Here is a 24,270-nt window from a genome sequence, read left to right on the forward strand (position 1 = left end):
GGCCGGCTGCGCGGAGCGGATGGGATGGGATGGGATGGGAGCGGCTGGGAGCGGGGCGGCCGCCGCAGGCCGGGCTGCGGGAGCGGGAGCGGTTGCCAGGACGCCGTCACCATGGGAACGCTGCCGCCCTGGCGGGGGGAGCCCTTCGCATCGCCCCCTCCTCGCAGCGATTGCACGGCAGCGCCCGATCCTGGCGAAGCGGGGAGGGACGGGCAGGGCCCGCAGACAGCGGCGCTCCCTGCGGCACGGGGGGCGAGCGGCGGGCACCGAGCGGGGGCCGTGCCCGCGCCTCCCGCGCCAGCAAACGCCGGCCTCCAGACAAAGTTCGGTGGTGACGAACAGCCGTGACTCTGAGTTTCTGGTGGTGCAGAGGAGCCGAGAGTATGACTGAAAGCATGGGTTTTTCCAGAGCATATATCAAATCCTGTCAGAACACATTATTAAAATCAATGACAAATATTATTCTTGTTTATAAAGTTTCCATGTTACATTTTCAAACAAGAGCTAACATGCAGCTTCAGTGAAACTTCATATATCACAGCAAATAAGATCCATCTGCTTGCACAGCAGAGGCGTGTCAGCTAAGAGAAAGTATTACTGGAAAAACAAAGTCCACAGAGGGTGTGTCTGCGTTCACTTTTGCTTCCTGCTTATGTCATTCCTTGGACTTTGATATGACCACCTTGGGTAAACAAAATGTAAGTGGAATCTGAGAAGAACGTACTGCACCAGCTCACTCTGAAATAGCAGATTGTCTCTGATTTTAGTTAAACTCAATGCAAAATTGCATACTGTTGTATAGGAAAACCACTGCAGGACTAAGGATTTGGGAGCTGTGAAAGGATAAAAGGATTACACCATGCACACTATTGTAAAAAGCAAGGTGAGGTCTAAATCCACACTCTGGTTGACCTATTTATTTCAAAGTAGTTCCCACATCAAAGGATCAGGCCAGAGAGAAAACATGCCATAGGTGCTTTGAAAACAATGAACTTGGAGTCAAAAGACTGTAGGATAATTCAGCTTCAAATGAACCTCAGGAGAATCCTTGTCCAACCTCCTGCTCCAGCTGAGGTGATCGATGAGGCCAAATGCAGGGTTTTGTTCAGGGTTTTACCCAGCCTACTCTCGAAAACCTCCAAGGATGGAGACTGTCCAGCTTTGGTGGATAGCCTGTTCTCATGCTTGTTGGCTGCTGAGGAAAGAACATTTTCTTTATACCTAGTCTAAACCTCTCCTGTTTACATTTGTTGTCTTCCCATAATGTGCCACTATGAAGAGTCTGAATTTGCCATCTTGGTGACTTCATCACAGATATCCCCCAAAGCCTGCTCTCACCAGGCTGAGCAAGCCCTGCATCCTCAGGGATCTAGCTCCCAACCATCTCACTGGCCTCTGCTGACCTTGCTCTAGTTTCCTGATGTACACAGCTGTAAGTCCCTGAGCTGGCAAATATCTAGACTAACTTCATGTCCCTGTGTAGCTTTTGTGCACCTGTCTAGAGGTTTTTCCTTGCTCGGCGCCCCTTCTCCAGTGTTTTCTTGAGTATGTATGTCTGCAGAGTAGGGCTTGAAAGCAAATTGTTAGTTAAAGCAAATAAATTGAAGATATTTGAAGTTAAAAACATAACATTTGTACCTCCTACTGCAATCTTGAAAATAACATTAAAATGTAGCTCATGCCTGCTTTCTCCCTCTCGCCCTTCTCTGGCAACAGTGCGGGCCAAGAGATAGGGACAGGGCATGTAAATTCTTGTCTGTTCTTACAGTCTTTCCACACCACCAGGATTTGAGGTGAATGGTCTTTGGTTTGACCCATACTGATGCTCTTTTCATCTTGTGTTTTCAGAGACAATGATTTTTTGTACTTGTATCACTTTCTTGATGTTTCTAACTAAAGCAGTACTAAACTATTGTATTTTATATCATTACATCTTCAGTGTAACTCATATGAAACATAGAGATTTATTTTCTTAAAGGAAAATTCATATCATAATCATTTTATCAAGGCACAACATCAAGAATATTAATTTATTCTGGAGTCTTCAACTGTCTCACTCATTAATTGAGCCCCACTTATCCAATCACAGAAGTACAGAACAGAGCAATTTAGGCTGGAAGGGATCTCAGAGGGAACATGGTCCAACTCCCTGCTCAGAGCAAGGCTGATTTTGATGCTGGATCAGGTTGCCCATCATAGCATAATGTTTTCATCTTAAAAGCTTGTGTAATGTTGCAAAAAATCTCCCTCTGAGGGAAAAAAAAAACACCTCCTTGTAATTTTGTTGTTGTGAAGGTACACGGCTCAGCTGCATTCAGTGGCAGGAACACAGGAGGCAGAACTCTTCGGTTCCCACGTCTTTGTGGATTTCTTCCAGGTTTATACCAGCCCTGCAAATAACAGCATTATTCATACGTTTTGGTTTGCAGTCGGAGAAAAATTCAACTTCCTGAATTCTAAGCATCTCTTATGTCTGAGGCTTCTCTTAATCAGATCCAGAGTGAAAGAGCCACGTGCTGTTTTTCCTCAAAAAGCCTCAAACCAAGCAGTGGATGTAAAAGGGCTGGTGACTGTTACTGTACTTTTTATTCCAGTGGTATTCAGATGGACACGTTGAACACGTTAAGGGCTTGTTTTCTGAACAGGAATGCTGCTCTCATTTGAGACCAACAACAGAGAGGAAAGAAGAAATTCTATTAGGCACAGAGAGTTAAAGAAGGCTACAATGATTATACTATTTTCCAACCTGTCCCAATTACTGATTTCATCACATTTTAAGTCATAAAATTCTGCCTTTGTTTTATACATGCTATTTTGTTTCTCCCTCTCTATATTTCACAAGAAGAAATTGCTGAATCCATTTTTTATTTCTTGTAAGTAGAATTCTTCATGCTTCAAGTGCAACTGAAGGCAGAGTGTAACCATCTACATTTTAGAAGAAAATGTTACAATCAGAAGTGTCTTTATTCTTTGGAAGGCAAATTCAGGATAAGACTACACTAAATTTTCAAAGTTTTCTTAATCTAATATAATTTGTTTTTCTATTACACAAGTCCTTCATCTTTGTAAGGAATACCAGATTATGTGGTTTTCTAACCAAAAGAATGATGTGTTGCTAAGGGTATTAAGCCTTATTTTAATAGCTTTCAAGCATTAATTAAATTATTAATTAAATTGTTGTGGTCAACAGAAGACAAATATGTGACTTACAAAACTAATTTCAAATATAGTCTTTAAGAGAAAAGCTCTGATTCCTTTTTTCCCCCTTTGCTGTCATTTTTAGCCAGTTAGAACGCGGTGAGAGCAGTGCTTATTTCATTACAATTTCTAATCTTTTCCAGATTCACTGACTTGTCATAAGAGTTATTTCTTTCTCAAGCCACAATAATGTTTTTGGAATAGAGAGCAAGGGAAAGCTTTATTCTGTGGCTTTCCCAAAGATAAAGACCTTGCTCTTTTTTCAGTCAGTTTAGTCTTTGCACAGTTTAGCACCAGGCTGATCCCTGTTTGGTGGTGGCACACAGTGTTGCTCAGGCAGTGGGTAGGTGGAAAGGCACGTGTGAGTTGCCAGCTGCACCCAGTAGTCACTTCAGTGAGTGCTGAGCCTGGACCAACCCCTGCAAGTCCCAAATGCTAAGCTAATAAACCTCCTGAGACACAGCAGTGAAGCTTCAGTGAAATATTTCCCCAAAGCTTGGCACTAGTGATCAATATCAGGAGAATCAAGCAGTGCAACTGTTTGCAGCTAGAAAATAGCCTCAAAATAATTCTTGATGTTAGCACTTCTGTGCATGAGCTGTAGGTGTTACTAACCAGACAGACTGTCAGACAATATATGTACTGAAAAAAACTGATGGGACTTCTTGATACAGGGAATTTTTCTTAAATCTTTTTAAGTTAGGTCTTTGAAAGGTATCCTGTCCATACTAATGTTTTGATAGAAATGTCACCACTTCTAAGTTTTGTGCATCATTTGAAAGTACAGGGGTTCCTCTGTAGGTGCACAGTTTGTGGTCATTGGGAGTGGGGCTGCAGCTCATCCCCAGTGGGCACAGCTGTGAGCAGCAGGGGAGCAGCACTGACAGCAATGAGCCAGGGAGTGCCCAGGGGCACTGACCCACACCAGAGGGAACAGAGGGCACACAGGTGCAGTGCATCAACGTGAGGGGATAAAAGGCTGGGCTAAAGAACAAGAAAGAGCAGCTATCTGCAGCCTTCTGCAGTGATGTTCCTGTGTATGGGCAGAGGCCTGAAGCCTTCTGATGAGGTGAGGTGTTACTGTGTATGGGTGAGTGCTTAAAGCCTGCTGAAGTGGCATGGGGATGCTCTGTGTATTGTGGCTGTCTCAACTGTGGCATGTGCTGTGACATTCCTCTTTACTCTGCTGGAACTCCTCAATATGAAAACGTGGGTTCTGCCTTTTTCAGGGATGAATTGTACGTTCTGGGCTGGAGGAGCCCAGGCATGCAGACCATTCAGGCACATCACCACTGATATTCAAGGGGAAATGCTTTCCCGTGCTTATGAGCAAGGATGTTGAATAAGTATCATTCAGTTAATACAGGCAGCTTGGGAATTAGATGTTTATCATTAAAATAAGCAGAATGTTTAAAAGCATGGAAAGAGTTTATTGTGAATTAGACTGTGCTTGGTCCACCCAGTGCTTAGCAAAGGTTCATGCAGATGCACAGCACTGGTTCTTTCAGCTCTGGAAATTTCGTTCAAAGTCATCCTGCAGTCCATGTAAAGTAGATGGACCCAGTAGTTCACATTTGTTTCAGTGAACCCTGGACCAGTTTCTTGGTTAGCTGGCCAGTGTGGATGCACTTTTTAACTATTCTTCCACAACCTTGGTTCTCGTTATCCATGACTTGTTATAAAGATGCTTCTATGTATGTAAACACACATAAATATAAATATATGTGTCTTGAGAAAACTAACCCACATCCAGAGCAAATAGAAAAACCTACAAAACCCGTATTGATTTTTTATCTTCTGATGCCCCAATATAAATACATCCTCTGGACTCTTGCAGGACTGTTTTAACTGCTTTTTATCAGCCTCAATTTTATGTAACATTTCTATGTTCAAATGAAATACTAGGCAAATTATTTTTGTTCTATTTCCATAAAACTGCTGTACTCACCTTCTGTAGATAATCAAAGTGTGAAAGCTATCTCCTGTGAAGTTCTATTAGGACTATCAAATATATTTTTACTTTAATAGCTGTCATGTTTGCTACCCAGCTATTTTTGCAATGAAAATATTACCTACCTCTCCTATCAATGTCAGCCAACATCCAAGCAATCCACTATGGAAATCCTAAGCTTCACATGATCAGTAATTATCCAGTACAAGCTCAGCTGAGCTGAGAAATGTTTTGTTTATTCTTCAAAACCAAGGATGAAACATGCCCAAAGGACTGTTGTGTTTCATCCAAGCCACCAAAGACTGTGGGACATGAGAGGGGGCAGGTAGTTGGAGTTTTGTCCCATTTCTGTGTTGTGCGCATCAGGGTGGTTTGAGTTTGTAACACTCGATCAGCCATGTGTTTAATGTCTGCACCCCATCACATCTGTGAGGACAAAGCCACATGCTGAACAGCACTGTCCTTCCTCGGCTCTGGCAGATCTGGCTGCGCAACCAGCACCTGGCTCTGAGCAGTCAGAGCAGTGCTCTCCTCCAGAAAACCAGAAGTAAATCTGCTCATGCCTAATCTCTAAATCAGTGTGGACACAAGTCTTTATCTTGTTCATAAAAACAATGGAAATCAAAGATGTATATTGTGTATAAACTACTCCCTATTTTTTTCCAATAACTGCCCTTCTTTTTAATCAGAAATAAACTGTGCAGTGCAATCTATTGATGAAACCCAGGATCTTTACCCATTATGAGTGGTTTTCAAAGTGGTTTGGAAGCAGTATCAACATATGACTCGGGGTCTGGCTGTTGTTATGATTGTTACATTATGTTGTTTCCATCCGATTTATATTCTGGCTTAGAAGTGGCATTAGAAACCCATTAGAGCAAACAGCAGGGCTTCAAGCCTGAGGTGAAACGTTTGTTAACAGGACTACAGTAGCCAGCTTCGGGCGGGTTTATTGGTTTGATCCCGCAGAAATCGCGGTCCCTGAAGTTGTGCTGGCTGCGTTCTGGTCAGGAGCTGAGCATCGTGCAGCAGATGCCGGCTGCCTGCAGGCGCCTGGGCTGTTCCGCGTCTATGAGATGCCTGTAGGAATTGTTTCAGCATCCCCCCGGCGACAAGATGCGTCCTGCTTCCCAGTGTTTCCAGGGACAGCAGCACCTTAGCTCTGCGGGTACGCGGGAGGAGGGCAGCGCACGCAGCACGCCGGTCCCCCGCCGGCTGAAGGCGTGTCAGCGCTGTGAGGGAGAGCTTCTCCCGGTGCTCATCCCGGGGCGCTCCAGGAGCAGCGGCCGTCCGGGCCCTGGGCCGGAGCGCGCGAGCCCCGCGCGCCGGGATTCCCTCAGGGAATGACGTCCCGGCGTGCGGCCATTGGCGGCCCCGCGGCGAGTTCTCCATTTATGGACACACCGGCGGCGCGGGGCAGCCCCGGTGCCGGCCCCTCGCCCCCTCCGGCCCTCACACTACACCGCCGGCCCCTGCCCCGCGCCGCTGCCCGCCCCGGCCCCGCCCCGCCGGGAGCTGCGCGCGCGGGAAGGGCGGAGCTGCTGCCCCCTCCCCTCCGCCCGTCCCTCCGTCCCGGGGCGCCGGCGTGTCTGGGCAGAGCCGCGGGCAGCGCAGCGCGGAGGAGCAGCGATGGTGAGCGGAGAGCTCGGCAGGGGGCCGAGCAGGGCGGGGGCAGCTGTGGCGGGGCCGGGGCCCGCGGGGCAGGGGCGGCTGGAGGGCGGCTGTCGCGTCCCCCTGCGTCCCCTCGCGCGGTGCCGGGAAGGGGCCGCGGCAGCCCTCCGTGTCCCGCTCCTGGCCGGGGAGCGGTTGTGTAACAGCGCCGGCCTGTGGGAAGCCGGGCCATGCCAGGCACTTGGCGAGGGCCAGTGGCTGCCGGCCCTGCGGACCCGGGTCGGTGCCTTCAGTCTCGTCTCGAGCCCGCCCGTCCCATCGCGGGGCGCGGGCAGGGCCGGCGCCGCCTATGGAGCGCCAGCCGCGGCTGCCGCCCTTTCCCGCCGCTTGGCTTCTGAAGGTTTTGGATGTTGGTGTCCTAGGGTAGGAGCAATCCCCTGGCAGGGGAGTAGTACAACAGCAGGTGACGCCTGTGGTTCAGGGGGCGCTGCCCGAGGGCTCTCGGCGGGCAGAGCCGCAGCCCGGCCCCGCGCTGCCGGTGTCGCTCCGGTGCCCGGTCCGGCGGCGGGAGCGCTCGCTCAGGTGTGCTGCACAGGTGGCTCCCGAACCCTGGAGCTGGGGCACCGCCGCTGCTGGGCTGTGCGCTGCTGGGTGTCATGAGGGGACGCGATGTCAGGAAAACATCTTTAGTGCTGGACTGAGGGAACATTGAGGTTCGCAGGTGAACCTGCTTCGTCTTTAGTAATTGCCTCCTGATGATTGATAATAGCTTTCATCCTGAGGTAACCCAAATAAATACTGTCTACCTGTTACACAAGAACTAAGAACAAGTAGCAAAGAATCCTATGTAGTAATAAACTAGGCTAAAATCCATAACTTTTAAGCAAGTAATTTACTTTAAAATTTACTCTGTTCTAAAGCAGAGTACCAAAGATCTGAGTGTTAAGATACTTGAAGAACTTCTGCAGTATTTTTCTAAAGCTTAACTAAGGTTGAGATTGAAACTAGACTGACCGGCCTAGTTCTTGTGTATTCAGAGCTTCACTCCCAATACCTTTTCAAGGATGCCTTTCTTATTGCCATTGCCTCTGCTTTGACTTCCTGAGGCAAGTGAAGTTGTACCTGGTTACATCTACGTGGAGCAAGGTCTTTGCTTTAAATCAAGCATTGCAGAAGTTAGGAAGCTAAAACATCTCTTGAAGTCGGGGATAATGATACCAACTATGTCTTATAAACCTGGTTTTGGTAAGGAGCTTTGAATAAGATAGGTGCTTGTGTTCCCTGGGGGTTGATTGTTTTGCCAGGTGATTCAGATCAAATCGTTAGCCTTAATCTTTGCTTCTCAAGAACCTGCTGTGTGACAGACACCTGTGGCACATATCGGTTAGCAAGAGGCTGGGTCATTGCTTACACTGCTGACATGTTAAGTGGGGTTGGAAGTCTTTGTTGCAGGTGCTTCAGGTACATCTGCCTGTTACCAGTAATACTTCCAGATCAGTCTGTTAGTTGATCTGCTGTGGAGTCCATTAATTCCTTTCTAATGAAAGGTTTTAATCAAAGTAGTTTCTGTAAATACACATAACTAACTGGCAGCATACTCTGTGACATTTATTTTATCAAAATAAGGTAATTATTTTCTTCCACAAGATACACTTTTTAAGGATGTATTTAGACAATTGTTCCCCAACTTCTAATTTAATACTGAAGTAGTTTTTCACTGTGTTATCTCAAAATTATATGAATTGCATTTTTAGATTATTGGTAAGTAATTATTACCACAGAACTAGAAAATAATGTTTCTGAAAGTGCTGCTTTTCCAAATAATTTTGCCCAAACCATTCTTTGATAGTCATTAGAAGGTAGTATTTTGTAACTTAGTTGGCAGAAGGATTGCCTGGCAGGACTTAGAATGACTGCTGATGAACATGAATCATGTTACTAATATCCTGAAACTTTATACTCATTCTCTGTGCTGTATAAAAAACTCCCATTATTCCCCTTATTTTTGCTTTAACAATTTTGATGTCTGGAGGGTGAAAGAAGCTGAATGTTACAAGCGTTTTGTGTTTTCTAAATCGAGTCTTTTCTGCCTTATCTTCTTCACTGTAGCCCTCAGAGTGACCCTTTCCTGTTTGACAGGGTCCCCAGTGCAGGGTGCTGAGTTGCCACTGACCCAGGTGCTGTTGGTGCTTCTGGGGCCACCTGATGGAGCAAAGCAGGTCCTGGTGTCACTGCTCTGTCCCTGGTGCCTTGGCCAGTCCCTGCCATGGTGCACTGCCCCACCCAGCTCAGCTGGCACCCTGTGAAGCTCTCTGCACTTAGCAACATGTCTGCTCCTTTGGGCAGGTTTATTTTTAATCCAGGTCGATATCTGTGTCACATTAACAGGGTGGTTTCAGGAGATCTGCCAGCATGGAATGGGTGAGCTGTTCCATGGCTGTACAAGGTGGGAATGAGCAACAGAGGGGCAAAACTGTAGTAAAACTGACAAGACTAAGGAACATCTGGCAGCTTGAAATTTTTCTCTTGAAATGCATCTGTTTTGTTGGCTTTGTGTTTCAGTGTTTTAAATTCAAAATTGAAAAAATCCTAAAACCCTCCAACAGCTTAGCTGAAGGTTTTAAGTCTTCAAAAACTGGGTATTATGTCAGTGCCAAGTAGTCCCACTCCAGTGAAGGACTCTATCCATAATATTCAGGAAGCCTCATGGTGAAACTAAGCTGGAAACTTGCTTGAAAGGGAAGCAGGAAAGTCAGCTAAACTTTATGCTGTGTTATGTTATACTGTGAATTAGAACCTCATGTCATGGGGTAGTTCATGGAGATGCATTGGAGGATCTGGAATTGGATAGAGAGTCTGTACCACATTACAAAAATTATCTTGGACCTTTCATTTAAAGTAGCTCTTTAGTCTTCAGGGAAAGATTGTTCCCCTGAGTACTGTCAGCTGGCTTTGACTCTTCTAAAGCTAAAACTTTGAATGTCAATCAGCAAGTATGTTCTGAGACATAAACTGCTACTATATTTAGAAAATAAGCCAACCACAAAAATCAAATAAATGCTCCACCCCAACACAATCCATCAGTGATCAACTTTGCCTGCTTTTGCATAATCTCTGTTCCAGAGAACTTCTGCTGAGGTTTTGTACCAATTTGTTGGGCAGAGAAGGAAAAGCTCCCAAGAGAAAGCAGGATCAGCAGTGTCTGGATTAGCTCACAAGTTGTTGAGCAAGCCAGAGTTGTCTAATGTACTTATGTTAAAAAAACCAATGTGTTCCTAGGTTACCTTTAACCAGTATTTCAGTGCTAAGCAATTTTCTGTAACACTGCAGTCAGTATGTGCATTTTATCTGGGTGTACTTGGTTCTTCTAGGTTCCATCTCTTCATCAAGGACAGAAGGCTGATTTTTAAAAGGAAACATTTTTATAGCCCCACATTCCTGACATCAGAAGAGGGCAGATGTTTATAGCCCAGTCCAGCAAGAAACTGAGGATGTCTTGACTCCATGTAGTGCCTGTGAAAGTCTGCATGACTGACTGGATTAGCCTGAGGGGACTTGCTGGCCTTTAGGATTTGGTTCTGAAATAATGAATGTGTGATGGAAACTGGGACCTTATACTCTGTTAAGTCTCTTTTTCCTGCAGGGAAGTCACAGGCAAGACAGTGATGCTTCTGTATGTGAGGGGTGCTTTTCTGTCTGGTGCTGCAGACAGCATCCTCAGCTCAAACCTTGCTTTCTGCCAAGTGTGGGATCCTAGGGAGGGTAACAGCATGTGCTTTGCATTATGGCTAGAGGTGCATTAATGGAAAAATCTTCCAGCTAGATGATGTTTCTTTCTGGCTTATATATAAAATACACTAAAACACAGTAGTTCTTGATGTGTTTGTTAAGGCGTGCACTGTGTGCATGCTTGCTTTTGTTTCTAGTTTAGATCTCTAGAATGGTTATGGATATATTGTGTATGTTAGAGCATTTTTCAGAAGACACTAATGTATGCAGAATGTTACTCAAGTACAACTTTTGCAGTTCAGTTGAAAACTGAACCTGTGATTATGTATGTATGTAGATCTTAAGTAATTTTCTCATCAACTCTTTTGCCTTCCAGATATGTTTTTTTCTTTCTACATACATAACTAATTGTGAAGGAAGTGGGATGGCAATGCTCTCAGTAGTTTAAACAAATTATTCGCAGCCACTTTTTTTAACTAAAAGGAATAACATTCACCAGTCTCACTGCCTTGTTCTTAAGGCATTGCTGCACATGTGGCATGGGTGAAGTTAAAACGAGTTTTGTCATGGTTAACACATGGAATGTTAAACTCTTATGAGTTTTCAGTAAAATCTTAGTAATGTTCCCATCTTAACATGGAAAGTGTGCTTGCTACATTGCTCAAAACAATAAAAAGTTGTACCTCTCTTTACAGAACTGTTATTATCACCTTTTGTAATAATTTAAATTAATTTGACTTCATAAATACCAGTATATTCTCTTCTCAGTTGTAGCAGTTAGTCTAAAAGTGTCATTGATCTAAATGGTCATGCCTTGCTCTATCCAAAGTATATTATAAAGAGTAAAAGTTTTGGTATTCCTAATTTCAGCATCAGGAGTATGAAATTCCTGCATGTTTGGATTTGTATTCTAATATACCGTGCATGTATGCATTGATGATGCTAATGTATAGAACATGTAAATAAACATCTTCAAGAGTCCCAGAAGAATCCTTTGTTTTAATAAAGCCTAACTTAGTTGCTGCATGTTGTGATGAGGAGAGGAGGCAAAAGATAGATATTCTTCCTCTTGGGGTCCCAGCCAGGCTTTGCCAGGCTAACTCTGGGAGTGTCTGTCCTGTAGTTGCCTGAGGAGTTCAGACACAGATCATTGGAGTTCTGCTGATGGAGAGTAGCCTGGGCCTGGCCTGCAAGTTGTCAGGCTTTTGCTTACCTTTAGTTCTGGTTATTGCCACAATAAATGGCTTATAAATGATAAATTCATCTGCTTTCCTTTTCAGTTTTGTAAAGCGCTCTCGTAATGCAATCCTTCAGTCTGCTTTTTTTAGGAAGCTGCATTCTAGATCTAGGTGGTGTGTGGCTACTGAGTGGCATTAAGAACTTTTAGAAAGGGATTTTGCACCTAATGAACAGGGGTTTTGTTCTGGGAGTTTACCGTGCTAGACTAGAAGCAGTAAAATTGAAGCAGTTTTTGGAACTGGGAGGAGTGTGTATATGTGTGTGCTATAAAAATAAGGATTTGGAAAATATTTTGGTTCCTCTGTAAGCACAGAAATCCAGGCATAGGCTTTGGTAAGAAAGGGTTGGCTTGCATTTCTGTAGCTCTTTGAATCAAGTCACTTTGTACTATCTAAACTCTCACCATGAATAAAAACAGGAAAGTTTACCTCAGCACAAAAGGCTGAAACTTTGAGGGAAAATCATATAAAGATTCTCTCACACATTTTCTCATCTCTTGGAGGCCGTTCACTTCTTCACTACCTATGGTCTGCCAGGGAGCTTTTCTGGTTGATGCTGGTCACTAGCAATCGACCCGCATTGTTTTCAGCTCTGATTGAAGTAGATTTTTGTACTGCTCTGTATGGGGAAGTGTTCCAGGTGTATGGGGTGCCTGCTGACTTTTGGAACTGCTGTAGTCAGAGGACTCTGGATAGATCTAGTGTGTTTGGCTTTTATCATTTCTACTATGTCTGTAAAAGTGTTTGTAAACATCAGAGAAATATGGCAGGAAGTAAACAGGAATTTTCTCTCTTCAGATGAGAACTGAGAGCTGTCTCTGAGGACTTGCTCAGACATTCATCTCAGCCGCCTGTGGTACTCCTGGGGCAGCTTGGGTGTGAGGAGCTGTAATTTAGCCAGACCTTCCTGGGCTCGATTCAGTCTTTCCCATCTCCTACTCCCTTCCCACATTCCTGAGATGCCAGTTACTGTCCTGCCCAGGAAGTACGGTTGTCACTCCTCCTGACTCATCCTCATCTTCTAGCTTTCCTATCCTCCACCTACTGCTTTCCTCCCTCACTTCTTCAGAACTGTGACTGCCCCTGGGGACACCAGGTGTGCAGTCAAGTCCTGGCAGTGCATGGGATCTGTTCTCTCTGCTTGACTGAGTCATTGCTGTGATCAGAAAAGGTGTCTTGGTCTACAGCTTTTCCACACACTGAACCTCACAGGTGTTTTCTGCCCCTTCTATTAAATGTGCTTCATATAAATGTGTAAATGGCTTTGGGGTTTGATGGTGTCCTCTACACAAGCAAGTACATCTAAACCCAAGATTCTGTAATGTAAACACCCTAGGAAGAAGGATGGTCAAGGTTTTTTTGCAAAGACACAGCAGCATTTAATTGATACTAAAACCATTCATGGATTGGGTTCATAAATTATAAAGTGTAATTTTTATGAAATTCTGAATTTATTTTTTTTTAGTTGAAACTGAAGATACTTCTTTAAACAAAACCAATGTGAGAGCTGACAAGGAAAGCAGTGTTGGCAATTGGAGCGTGAGTCAGAGCTATCAGAAGTGATGCCTATTGGGAAGCCGACTTACAGGTGCTTTTAAAGTACAAAGGCTTATCTATTAACATATAAGTTACATTAACATCACTAAATGTGAACTTGAAAGTTAAAGCCAGACATTAGCAGATCTTGAGTATACTTCTGATCAACAGTGTCCTGGAAGTGTCAGAAGGATTATAAAATAGGTCTGGTGCTCTGCTCTGCTGTCATGTGTGTGATTTTTCAGCTGCCAGAAGTGTCTGGTGAAAGCCACTTCTGGCTTTCAGGGGATCAGTGCAGTGGCTTTGGGATGGAGTGATGATAGATGTTTTTCTTTAGACTTCTTCAAAAAAAGGGGACACAAATAGTTTATGCAAAAACATGTGCTTCTAGAAGCTATTTTCATGCTTTTTTCAGCAATCTGAAGTCTAAATGAGAGGTTTTTGTTGGCATCCTTCAAAGAGGATTAGCAGTCTCGTAGTGACTTGCTGCACTTGTCCCTGTACAGGAAGTGTGGGGCTTTTTTTCTGTGCCAGCTCAGAACCACTCACTGAATCACTGTCATCAGCTGAGCCTGAGTCTGTAACCACTTCTTGGTCAGCCTTGTCTAATTTAAGTGTTGAAGTCATACTCAAGTCTGAACAATGCAGCCTGATACCCTCTAAAGCCAGCAAAATGTTTTCAACGGCTTTAAAGTCTTTCCTGCTTGTGTCTTATAAAATATGCTGCCTGGTGTTTGATCTTGCACCCTAGGACAGTCTTCTGTTTTCAGTCTGACATTCCACAACATTTGTGAGGCTTTAATTCTAGGCAGTTTACCAATGCACACTGTTATCTTTTGCAGTGATTGATGTCTTTTCCTGTGCTTTGAGCTGGATATTGCTAATAGCAGAAATACAGAAAGATGGAAATTGGAGCCTCTTGTTAGTAATGTATTTGCAGTGCCAAGCGGTAGTCAAGAACTTGTCTCATCTTGTTTTGTTTTGGTTTTTTTTCCCTGCCTTGAAGGATACAAGTCTGCACAAATGCCTAAGTGCTTCCAAATTTGCTTTTGCAATAACTTCCAACCCTGTGTTATTCACAGCTTTGTGAAGAAGTGTGCAGATGCAAAGTGTGCTTTGTGCTGCCAGCACATTTGGAGTCCCTGGCACAGGGTGGAGGCCCTGGGCTCTTTGGTACCTCTTTGGTGTGGAAGTGCTGCTGCTCTGAGGGGCAGCAGGAACATTCCGAGGGCAGAAGTTTACCTGGGTGTTGTGAACATCTGTGAGCTGTTGTGCTGCTTCTGGCACACACTGTTCACCTCCTGATCGCTTGGGTTTTGGCCTTACTGCAGGTTTGTGATGCATGAACCAGAAAACACTTCTTTTGCTAACGTGAGGCATATTAAAGGAGAACTTTTGTTAAACCTAATCTTAAAAGCTATTTCATGGGACTCAAAGCAGTGCATACTTTTAAGTATTTGTTTATTCTTTCACTATTTGCGGAGTGTTTGTTTTGTCCATTTATTAATTCTGAAAGATTTTTTTTTCCTGTACTGATACCCACCTGTATTCAGTATATTCCTAAAGAAAGAGAAATGTGCAAAAGTATTTATAACAGTAACTGAAAACAGTCATACTAGAGATAAATTAAATGGGGAATTAAAAGCGTGGTTAGATTCATTCCAGAAAGGATATAAAGCTACAAGCCCACCCATTCTTGCTTTCAGAGCACAGAGGTATAAGCTGTCTACATAGTCTGAAGTAGTAGATAAATCTATGGTATCTTCTGATAAGGCAAAAGAAACATGGATTTTGTGTAATTATTTCTGCTGTCTAGCTAAATATAGATTGTTTTTGAAGGGATCAATGATAGGAAGCAATCATCTAGGAAAAAATAATGAGTCATGGGAATCCATAGTTATATTAGACCGTTTTATTGTACTTCTGTATTTTTGGTTGACTCTTGATAGTGCAATTTTTATGAGAGCAGTTTAAATGAATACACTACTCCTGTCAGGAAACTTCTGATATCTTTCCTACCATAATTTGAATTAAAATTTGGCTACAGTGAAAGCTGATGTATTATTAAGCATGATTTTGTTACCTGTAGCTTCTGTACCATGAAATAACCCACTTCACTTGTAAATTTGATTTGTTCTTGAATTCTGAATTGGCTGAATCCAAGAAAACAAATATTTGACTTGGCCAATTAAAATATAGTACATGCACTAAGAACAGAATTGCTTCAGCTGGATTTATTTTCTCCACTTAAAAACTGTGCCTTACTTGCAGTCATGTTTCCAGGACTTGATGCTCTGTTGTTGGTAGTCTGCAAAGCCTTTTTCAGTGCTTCCCCTCAAGTATACACTGGGAACTGCTATATTGGTTAGTAATTGCTAGGTTCAGCAAACCAAAGTTTCCTACAAAAACATTCTGGTCTTTGCAGTGGAAAAGCAAAAATAGCTTCTCAGAGTAGGGCAATTTGTGTGTTCAGTTTTTGAGGGGATCCTGGCTGATTTTTGTGTATCCTGCAGGACTTGAGTAGACTGAAGTAAAGTGCCTTTTTGGAATTGATTGGTCCTGGTGGAGCAGGAAGCATGAGCCTCCTGCTATGGAGGAGCAGTGTAAACCTGCTGAAAATCTATTGTAGAAGAGCTAAAAATGCCTAATTCTATCCCGAGCTGTACCAGCCTGCTGGCCATTGTTTGCTCTGCTGTGACTGTTGGCTTTGCAAGCATCTCTTCCTGCTTTTTCCTGGTGTAGCTGGGAGTTCCTAATCCTTTGCTGGTGCACCGGTGGCACTGGCACACAGTGCTGCTGTGAGGAGGGACGTTCTCCTCCCAGCTGAGCTGGGACTCCACAGCCCTTGGGCATTTAGTGGCCAGAACTTGCCAATGGCTGAGGGCAAGGTCCTGGCAGGAGCAGTGGTCAGAGCCCTGCCAGGACCCAGGGAGTGTGTTGGTATTCCTCATTATAGGAAGAGACTGCCAGCAATTAGAGGTTGCAGTAACTTCTACAGACTGTGCTATTTGGTAAGGTTTTTAAAGAAAGATTAGACTTGACCCATGGAAAAAAGTGAACTGGGATGTTTTGTAACAAATCCTGTTATGGCTCTATGTATATCTGTAGAGGTCTGAGCTGAGGTTTGGCCTTTAATGAGCAAAATCTTGAGCTCCATTTGAAGCAGAGTTGGGAGTGGGCAGAATGACTTCATTGTAGGAGAGGCCACTGCTTTTGCTGTTTTGCTGTGCTTTTATTGTTTTTTGTGTCAGCATTGAGTTGCAGCCACAGAGTTCAAAGCATGAACTGTTTTCAGATGAGAAGGAAGGCAGGGATAGGCCTTCAGCACAGCAAGTCAAGTCAGAGGTGTACCTACAAGTGAAAGAGGACTTGGTAGTACCTCAGTATCCAGTGTCTGAAACTTGAGATTATGTTGAGTACCTATTTCTAACAACTGAGCCCGGTTTCTTAAACAGCTTAGATATTTGTCTATAATTGTGACTCTTGTCTCTCAGCATTCTGTAATATATCCCTGCATAGCAATAAAGGACTGGATTCAGTGTATTGGAGAAAATAAGAATTTGCTCAATTTGATACTTGCTTTAAATAACAAATCAGCATATATTCTGGTATGTGGTCAGCAAAACTTAGATTTGATAAAACTGAAATGGCTTCTGTTGTGATTTTAAAACATATATACAATAAAGGAGATTGATCTAGCTTGAAGCTGTCTTCAAGCACACAGAATATGTGTTCTCTATACCTACCCTCCAGTGACTTTGACCTCGGTCTCAGGAATATGTAATGAAGTGTGAGGCTACAAAGAGGTTGAACTTCAGTAGCACTGAGAGAATGGATTAATTATTTCATTATCGGTAACTGGCAGTTCTAATGTTGAGAGGAGTACTTGGTTTGCCTGTACCAGTGTCAGTAACCCAGCTGACTGCTACAGGAGTCATAATGTTCCCATGAGTACTGTTTGTTAAAGCATTTCTAGTGGTAATAGGAATTCTGGTTCCAGGGTTCTTAATGCCTGAAATACCAGCACACCCAGTCCACAGAGACCTGATCTCAATATGCAGAGTAAGTTCATGACCAGCAGTGGTTTCTTCCTGTCGTTTGTGTTTTTATTCTTGGTACATTCTAGGAGCACTTGAGAGGAAGTGGGGCAGTGGCTGCTTATTCCCATATTTGGTATTCTAGACAGAATGGACATCCTAAGGGAGAGAGGTGATCCAGTGTTCCTGGACATCTAACCTGCCTCCAGCCAAGGCTTAATCCTGGCAGAGTCTCAGGGGTCCATTTCCTTGGTGGCTGTGCATGGTGCAGGTTCTGCCCAGAGTTACAGTCATGGTCAGTGGCACTCTGGGGTCCCTTAACAGAGGTGGGCTGGCTCTTCACAGTACTGAAATCTTGTGTTTACATGGTTGCAAATCCTTGTTCTCCAGTGGACTTGCCATTGGTCTGCACATTGGTAGTGGTGTATTTTGTGTTGTAAAGAGTTGGAATTAGTGAGTGTTATTGAGTACTTTAGTGAAATGAACACTTAAATATTTAACTGTGGAAAAGGAAACAATATTTAGAACATCAACTTACTTGCATCTCCTAACTTTCTCCTTGGTATTTTTCCTGAGACTTTTACTGGAAAGATTTTACTGGAAAGGGCTCATGTCTTCTGTACAGTTTTAGGGGTGAGGAGGGGAACCCCAAGCCCTAAATCTGCTTTCTTAAATAGTCACTATTAAAGCTATATTGGGAAAGAAGCAAATATTATATATTTCACAAAAGCATTTTAATCACTGACAGTGTAGGCACTACTTTGTGCTGGAATAGCTGGCTACCTTATCTGCTTCCATGCAATTCACCAGTAAAAAGACAAACTAAGGACTACAGAAATTAGTCTTTATTTTTCATCAGTCCTGAGATTGACCTTTTCTTGTTCTTAATTGCAGCAGTCTGTACTTGAACTGAGACTAAATATGTTCAGCTGCATGTGTCAGAATGGCTAAAATTAATCCTTTATGGACACAGTCTTGACAGAACTAAAAACCTCCAGTTCTGAATAAGAAAGGAATGTCTGAAAACGATCCAGAAGACTAGAACGTAATAGAGAGTTTCAAATCCCTGTTTCAGTGCCACAGAATAAGTTTATAGACTTGAGCAACTGGTTTTTTCCCCAGAGCTGAGCACTTCTTTTGGGGAGAGGAATTTCAGAGCTGTTTATTCTGAAAAGAGGCTCAACGGTGTGAAAGCTGACAAGTGCTGAAGCAAGTGTGTTTGGGCTGTACTGGCAGTACAGGCTGTACCCTTAGAGTACGGGCAGGTGCTTCATAAACCACTGAGGATGCTGTGATGGATGTTCCAAGGTGGTGGTTTGTAATGCAGGAGTGTGTTGTTACCACAGTTAATGAATTAGTCATGAAGAGCTATTTAGTCTGACACACCTCGAGAGTGTTCACCTACTGAAATCAGGTTTTCTTTTGTTCAGGTCATTTCTTAATGCTGCAGCAGGCTGAGGTGTTTTTGCACCTGAGGCCCTTAGGTGACTTTTTCACTGGACTTGTCCCATCTGTGGGTCTATTCTGAGACCAGAATACATTTAAAATGCAGCAGTCAACAAACTTTGCCGTGCAGCTCTGCGGGGGGGCTTATCTGAGTGTGGCTGGAGTCCAGTCTGGGACTGGGAGGGGCAAAACAAGCAAAACTGGTCCTGTCAGTTTGACTGTGACCCACCGGTTGTGCTTTGCACTGGGTCTCTGATACTCAAAAATGGTTAAATAGCTCTTAATTTGGGGGTTGGGAGTAGGGGGGAAACTTCAATCAAAAACCAAAAATACCAGTATTAACTTCTACTGTTCTAGAAGCACTTAAGACGCTGGGCAGTTCTTCCTAGTCTGCACTTCAAAGTATGTAGGTGGAGAGTCAGTAATTGTGATGTTAACTACCTGCGCTGAGGTGGCTGTGGTCATTCATTTTACATCTGAAGCAGACAGTATAGAGGGAGAATAAACATTTTTTTTAAAGGTTATTTTGCCTGGTAACTACACTGACATCTTAAAGTTAGCAGTCAAGGTTTTTATGGTGTTTGTTTTGGATTGTTTTTTTTTTTTTCCTGCAAGCCTTTGAATATATTTTATCATCCTGCTCTTTACAGGTGTGGAGTAGTTGGTTAACTTTAAAATTCTAATCCTGTTGCTGTTTGCTCATTGATAGTGCAGGTGTACAAACAGGAAAAGAAAAAAACAAAGGGGAAATTAATATCATCTGATTGCTAAAACAAAGCAGCTCAAATTTAGTAGCTAAAATTATGTTCAGGCCGGTAACAGGATACAGTGAACAATGAAACTACATTCTGTAGCTAATTGTGTCCTTTTAGGGCTTGTTTTGGAATTGTACTTGGCCAATTGAAACTCTTCAGGGGAGTAGAAGTCAGCCTCATTTAAATGAACCAACCTACTTCTTTTGCATCACACCTCAGTGAGATGCCTAGGCTCTCATTTCTCTTTCTTTGTATTTTTGAAGACTTTGGAATGTATTCAAATAAATAAAACTTTTTTTTAAGGTGATGTTTTAAGGCAGGGCAGGTCAGGACACTAACTGTTAGAACTGGCAGGTGGGGGGAGTACTTTTCTGTTGTTCTATCCATTCACTACTATGGCTGTAGTAAAACATGCAGTTTTGCCTCCTTATTCCTGTTCTGCCTTCCAGTCTCTAGTGTGACAATGTGGGAGAACCTCCCTGAGTAGCAAAGCTGTGCAGAGCCTTTGTGATCACTCTGTGGGTGTTGTTTTGTTCTGGTGCTGTTTTAATAAGGATGGAGTGGGGAATATATCTGAGGCATGTCCCTGACAGCTGCCATGGACTGTGGTGTGGAGCTCTTGTAGGAGCCTAAATTGTCTATAGGGTGAGAGAGGAATGCTCTGTGCATAGTGCAGACTATGTTGTGCCCCCTGTGAGGGAAATGGGACTTGGTCCACAGTAGGCTGAGTGACAGAACTTTCTCGAACAGGACAGAGAATAAGGGAAATAAACCTTAGAGGGAATGGTGGGAGCTTAGTCTGGTCCAGGCAAGCTGCTTCCAATTTCCATGTGAAGTTCTGCTCCTTCAGCTCTACCTTAGTAGTGCTCTTTCCATCTGTTTATAAGCCTTTAATATTGCTGATGGAATTGGTTGAATCTGGCACCTTCTCTGATTCTAACCTTGTATAGGAAATGTCTCTTACCCACAGATCAGCAATGTGGCTTTGAAATATCTTCCTGAATCTGGTCTTAGCTCTCACCTTCTACAGTTGCCTTTCTCATGCCTTCCCTTCTCTAACTCTCAGCAAGCCTTTGCAGGGGTCTTTTGTCTTCATCTGCAAATGCCAAAGGAAAGGACATGCTCCATTTCATTACAAGCTTTCAGGGTGATTTTGGGGGTTTATCCCTTAAATGTTTTTTGTAATGATGTAATGTGATGTCTAAGTTATGCTTTTAGTGGTAGTTCTAAACAGGTTTAGGCTTGCTCAGGCAATGGTGTGTGTAAACATTGGATCATTTTTCTGGTCCTTTTTAAAGTGCAGATTTTCCTGGCAGTACATACTACAGGGAAACTTGCGGTGAAATATGTTGTATAAAGGCAAAGAAGTTCTGTTTTATACTTTGCAGTAAGGTCATGGAGATGAAAATGCATGTACAGATGTACATTTGTAATTCATGAACATGGATATGTGACTGTCATCCTATTACTTGTCTGTATATGAAACAGGTGACTTTAGCAGTAGATTACAAATATTTTTTTATCTTCATTAGTCCTTAAAGCTACTGCTGTCGAGTGTTGGACAATTTTCCAAAGTGCAATAAAAGATATCAATAATTGTTCATTAGCACTAAATAGGCAGAACATCCCTGAGGATAGATCTCTAGTAGGAATCTGTGGAATAGCTGCTGTATCACACACGAGTGTGTGTTAGAAGATACAGGAAAGCCTGTCTGTCATGCAGGCTGTCACTGAATGATTTAAAATGTAGAGCACTTCTGAACCTGCTGTTAACACTATCTAGAAGCAATACAGCTGCCTTACAACTGGACTCAACTTTTACTTACATAATGTGGCACCATTTTCCACCACAAATAACCAAAACCTCTTACTCTTTATTTGCAAGATTTGGTCCCTTTTGATAGCCCTTCTGCTAAACTGGGAATTACTGACTCATCCATTTAAATTACTGCTGTTGTTCTCTAGAAATCTGGGCTTTACCTGATGCTCTTCCATGCAAGTGGTATGTAAATCAAGCCTTGCTAAACATTGAGATTTGACAGGAGCAAATTGCAAAGCACGATAGCTGCAGGCTGCCTCCTGTTCCTCTTGCTGTGTTTTAGCAGGAAAAAAATTATTCTGGCAGCCAGACATTGCACAAGGAGTATGCAGAAGCACATCTGCTTATCTAACAGTCTGATTCTTTAATCTACAGATTTTAAGAGATGTTTTCATTAGCTGGATGAGACATGCTTAGCTGCATAACATAGTTGTTCAAATTAATGTTTTGTGAGGGAAAGAAAAAGGCACAGGCAGATGGCTGGGATGGTTGAAGATCATCACACACATGCCTGATGTGTGATGTCTTTTTTCACTATATGATACATAGAACTGTGTGTGTTTTGTAGAAAACAAGCTTTTCTCACTGATGGGCTCGGGTTTATTTGAAGTATGGTGACTACCCTGGATGTATGTACAGACTGGAGAGTGAGAGGCTGGAGATGAGCACCATAGAAAAAGGGACCTGGCGTCTATCCCTGATAGTGAGCTGAACATGAGGGCGGCCAGGGGGCATCAGGCCCAGCATCAGCAGCTGGATAAGGGGGGAATTGTCCTGCTCTGCTCTGCATTGGGGCAGCCTCACCCCCAGTGATGGGGGCAGTTCTGGGCACCACAATATTGAGCTGTGTGTGTCCAAAGCAGGGCATGAAGATGGTGAGGAGCAGCTGAGGGCACTGGGTCTCTTCAAGCTGGAGGAGAGCTCACGGCAGGTACAGCCTCCTCGGGAGGGGAGGAGGAGGGGCAGGCACTCATCTCTTTGCTCTTGTGACCAGTGACAGGGCCTGGGGGAATGGCCTGGAGTTGGGTCAGGGGTGATTTAGTTTGGACATTAGGGAAAGGTTGTTCACCCAGAGGGTGGTTGGGCACTGGAACAGGCTCCCCAGGGCACTTGTCACAGCACCAGACTGACAGAGTTCCAGGAGAGTTTGATCAATGCTCTCAGGCACATGGTAGGATTCTTGAGGATCTGCTGTACATGGAGCTGGACTTTTGTGTACCCCTTCTAACTCAGGATATTCTGTGATTCTATGGCTTTAGAAGAGATTTTGAGAATGGGAATTAGACTCCCAAACCTGTGTTACTCAATGACCAACCTCAGAGATTCAAATCCCACCTGATTTACCAAAAGGGCTGAAGCATTCCTTGTGTGTCTTTACTCCCTTTTCCAGCACTGCCTTAAGTCCTCCAGGGCATGGTGCCCTCGGTGGGCCCCACTGACCAACAGTGCTGCTGCCCTGGCAGGATGGAAGCAGTAGGAGATGGTGTGGCTGAGAACTGTGAGCTGAGCCTGACTTCACTCCTGGTTTGCAGCTGCCTCTGAATGTTTCACTAATGTGTGAAAATGTGAGAAATGCAATCCAAAACCAAACAGACTTTCAGTAAGTTAAACTGAAATGAAATCAATAGACATTTGAAGTATTAGAATAAGGTGTTACAGTGCTGCATATAAAAGCTTAACAGGAAACTGTGAAGTGGGGTTATTCATCTACCTATTAAAAAGCCAGACTAGATGAGGCATTCCAGTGCACAAAGGCTTTGGGTTATGTTTCTGCATTTAAATGCAATAGGACCTGCGGTAGGGACTAGTTTGTGTTGTTTGTAAACAGTTTACAGATTTTAATAAAGAACAGTTCCTGCCATTGTGTTCTTTTTTATTTTGAAAAAATGTAAAGAGAAAACCCTGAGGTTTTCCTTAACATAGGTGATTCTGATAGCTTTCATTAATGGGGTTATTAACAAGGAGTGAGTTTGAAATACTAAAAATTGTACTCTCCATGGCAGCATAGCAAACAGTCACAGATTGGTTTAGCTGCTGGCAGCCTTCACATCTTGTTTGTTTAAAAAAAATCTGGGTAAGGAGTTCCTCTGGTGTTGTTGGATTTGGACTTAATGGACTTAGTTTTGTTGATAATCTCTTGTCTGTGTTTGTGTAAGGTTATCTTGGAAGATATTTGAAGATCCAGCTCTGTAAGGAGTGGAACAAATTGTCCTTCATTTCAGTGGGACAGATTAGATGGAATCTGTAGCATAGGGTTTCAGTTAGTATATGAAATGTGCAGACAAGGAGGAAAACATAAGATGTGTAGATTGTGTCCTTTTTTTACATTTATTTTTTTGAAAGGACACTATCCTTAAAAACACATAGACTGCCTCAAAATTGTCTTTTTTTGTCCTGATAGTTGGCCTAAATACTTTTTGCAGAAGCAAATGGTTTTCTTCTCAACAAAACCTTACTAGGCATAAATAAAACTGGCAAGTTATTACAGATACCTGGATATTTCATGATTCTTTGTTCTTTTTTAATTGTGTGTTCATAATTAGAAGAATATTGGTTTTGAAAGCCTCAGTGAGTTTCAGTATTTTAGGTATTGAATAATTCATTATGAACTTTGTTTACACACTGTTTGTGTCTCAAAGAACCTCAAGCAACTTATTAAAAAAAGACTTTACCACATTCCTTTATTCAGAATTATCCTCTGGTTAATTACACTTGGTAAAATCTATGTTTATGTAGAGACTGGTATTCTGCTGAGCCTCAGTGAGGGATGCCTGAATTCAAGTCAGGATTGGGAGCTGCCTGTTCTGGATCATGCTAGGGAACCCCTGAGCCCTGCAGAAGCCAAAGGCCAGCTGAGGCAGGAATGAATAGTGCTCACAGGTCAAAGGGACAAACCCAGGCAGCTGGGTAGCAGCAGAATGAGATTGATCTTGGGCAACTTGAAAATGTA

The 24,270-nt window shown here is 43.2% G+C and overlaps 1 protein-coding gene across 1 annotated transcript in view; it reads left to right on the forward strand.

Moving 5' to 3' along the window:
* The first annotated feature begins 6,492 nt into the window (after window positions 1-6,492).
* The window catches only part of MYO1E (myosin IE), a 76,669-nt gene continuing 58,891 nt past the window's right edge, over window positions 6,493-24,270 (forward strand). Inside the window, 3 exon segments of the mRNA XM_058811417.1 lie at window positions 6,493-6,600; window positions 6,603-6,767; window positions 6,770-6,781. Of these exon segments, the coding sequence (XP_058667400.1) occupies window positions 6,493-6,600; window positions 6,603-6,767; window positions 6,770-6,781 (285 nt within the window).

Source organism: Ammospiza caudacuta, chromosome 10 (assembly GCF_027887145.1).
Source record: "Ammospiza caudacuta isolate bAmmCau1 chromosome 10, bAmmCau1.pri, whole genome shotgun sequence".
NCBI lineage: Eukaryota > Metazoa > Chordata > Aves > Passeriformes > Passerellidae > Ammospiza > Ammospiza caudacuta.